At 46.7% G+C, this 2349-nt stretch overlaps 1 protein-coding gene across 3 annotated transcripts in view; it reads left to right on the top strand.

Moving 5' to 3' along the window:
* Positions 1-6: 6 nt before the first annotated feature.
* Positions 7-2349, top strand: part of HNRNPD (heterogeneous nuclear ribonucleoprotein D) — a 6652-nt gene continuing 4309 nt past the window's right edge. For all 3 annotated transcript variants that reach the window (XR_003249735.1, XM_026041293.1, XM_026041292.1), the window contains exon 1: positions 7-1667. Coding sequence is in view for 2 of the 3 variants with exons in the window: in XM_026041293.1 (XP_025897078.1) it covers positions 1503-1667 (165 nt within the window). In the remaining variant the exon portion in view is untranslated. The remainder of the gene's footprint in view (positions 1668-2349) is intronic.

The raw sequence follows: 2349 nt of genomic DNA, 5'->3' as shown, positions 1-2349 counted from the left end.
CCTCACTGTCGTGCACTGGTAGAAAACCTTAGAACTTTTGCAGAAAGCTGCCCCGTTTCAATTGCATTTCGGGGGTCCGTCCATTTCCAGCACGTTTTGGAGTCCGTCGTACCTGTAGTGCTACAAAACAGGGGTTTTGTGCGTTCAGGTTTAACTTGGTAACTTCCACAGTAACTGCTAGAGTGTCTGTATCCCCCACGTGTTGTGCATAGGGTACGACAGCTTCTGTTAGGTTTTCTCTCCCTCTTTTTAGGCAAAACAAAGTTCAGATTGAGTACTACCGCTGAACGGATGGRTATAAATCATCATTTGAATTCCCAGCCCTCCTGACGTGAGGCTGCTGTGTTACCAGTGYGACCCATTTTTGCCCGTGTCATGTTAAAAGTGACTTTTGAGACTGTGTTGAGTGAAGAGCTGGAGCTAATGGGAAAGCTAAATAAAAGGAAGGAGGATTCGGTGCCCCTTCTACTTTTGKTTTTGTTTTGTTTTTATGTATGTTATTTACTTAGAACTTACTGTAGAAATTACTGAATCTTTTGCACGCCCTCACSTGCGCAGAGGATAGATATGTCAGAAGCCACCCGTTCTAGTGCTCTTAAGGTCACAACTGACTAYCCAAAGCCTGGAATTAGTGCCTAGGTGCACTTTGATTTGAGAGAATTTGGGATGTGGAAGCGCAGCACGAACAGGGCAGGAATGTGTCAGTAGAAGGTCCAGGAGTTTGAACGTTGTGACGAAGGTTTCTCGGATTTTCCCAAACTGTGGAATAATTTGGGCCGATTTCATTTCAAGGTTGCAAGGTGCCCTTACGACTTAAAGTTGTGGTTAGAGAGAGACGTGCTGCACTGACTAACCCCTCAGCAGTGCTCATGCTGCCCGTGGTCAGTTTGGAAGCTTTTTTTTGCGGTGTTTGTACCGTATTAGGTCAGTTTTGGGGGAGGGAAGTGAGTTTTGAGCATCCCATCCTCTTGACATTTTTATTATAAAGCTGTTACAGGAGTTATTTCTGTTCTGTTTGCTAATACTAACCTCCAATTCGGGCTGGTATAGAAATGCTCACTGCACTGACTATATGTATGTACTGACTCGCTGTTTAACTGCACGGCCTTAAAAATCTCTTCTGCCCATTCTGCTTAAAAACAGCTGCATGGGGGCTCTGCAGGTAACTAAGTAGAATGGCATCTGTAGATCTGTAGTGGTGGGGATGCAAGGAAATCATACATCTCTTGATACCCCTGTTTGTGGTTTCTTGGGCTAGCAARAGAGATAACTGCGGCAGAAGATGGTGCAGCGCTTCTGCAGGCATGTAAGTCCTTATCTAATCTGGCCAGGATCACGTAAGTAACTGCTGGGAAAGTGCAGGCCCCGCTCTGTGTGCGTGGAGCGTCACGGACCAAACGTTGCTGCTCCTCAGATGACACTACGGAGCTCGTAACGCTCAACGGCTCCGGCTTTTGGGTTGGGGCACGCTGACGGATTGACCCTCTTGTCTTGGCAGGAAGATGTTCATCGGCGGCCTCAGCTGGGACACCACCAAGAAGGACCTGAAGGACTATTTCTCGAAGTTTGGGGAGGTCGTGGACTGCACTCTGAAGCTGGACCCCATCACCGGGCGCTCGAGGGGCTTCGGTTTCGTCCTCTTCAAAGAATCGGAGAGCGTAGATAAGGTAGCGTCGCTGTAAACGGTCACTGTGCTAAATGCTGGGCAGCAAGTGTTTCAGGCAGCGAGCGTTCCAGGCAGGTGATTGTAGGCACACTTGTTAAAGATGGTTTTGCCTTGCAGCAAATTTATGATGATATTTATTGGAAGAACGTTCCGTCTCTTCAGCCGCGTTACTCGGGACGTGATAGCCAGGACCATCAACAGTTCCCAAAGGGAGGCCTTGGGCGCCTGCAAGGGAGTGTGTAGTAACGTGCTGGGATTTGTGTTCTCAAGTAATTCGGGATATAGATATATTAACTGCCAACTGTTGTGKAAATGGGGTTTACAGAATCAACTGTTGATAGATTTAGGGCTTAATGCAAGYAGGAAAAGAGCTGTTAACCCCTCTCAAATGCTCTTGATAAAAGATGCTAGAGAGCTTTGCCCTCAGTGATCCTTGGTGATACGTAAGCCACAGATAAAGCCCTCCTTCAGTTTTCAGAGGTCTGAGGGGGGGGATTGTGCACAGTGTTAGAAATGTTATGTCCATTTTTCTCTTGCATGACACATGTTCTGGAAAGATTTTGGTAGGACCGCCTACGCAGTCAGGGAGTAGGGATCAAAATGATAGGACTGTTTGGTGTCATGGAACAAATAACAACTTTAGTAGTAGTGTTGAGATTATGTCAGTGAAATACTTAGCTTAA

The sequence above is a fragment of the Nothoprocta perdicaria genome, unplaced genomic scaffold (assembly GCF_003342845.1).
Source record: "Nothoprocta perdicaria isolate Ctin4 unplaced genomic scaffold, notPer1 scaffold_281, whole genome shotgun sequence".
Taxonomy (NCBI): domain Eukaryota; kingdom Metazoa; phylum Chordata; class Aves; order Tinamiformes; family Tinamidae; genus Nothoprocta; species Nothoprocta perdicaria.
Note: the sequence above shows the minus strand (reverse complement) of the source record. Positions and strands in the feature narration are given on the sequence as shown.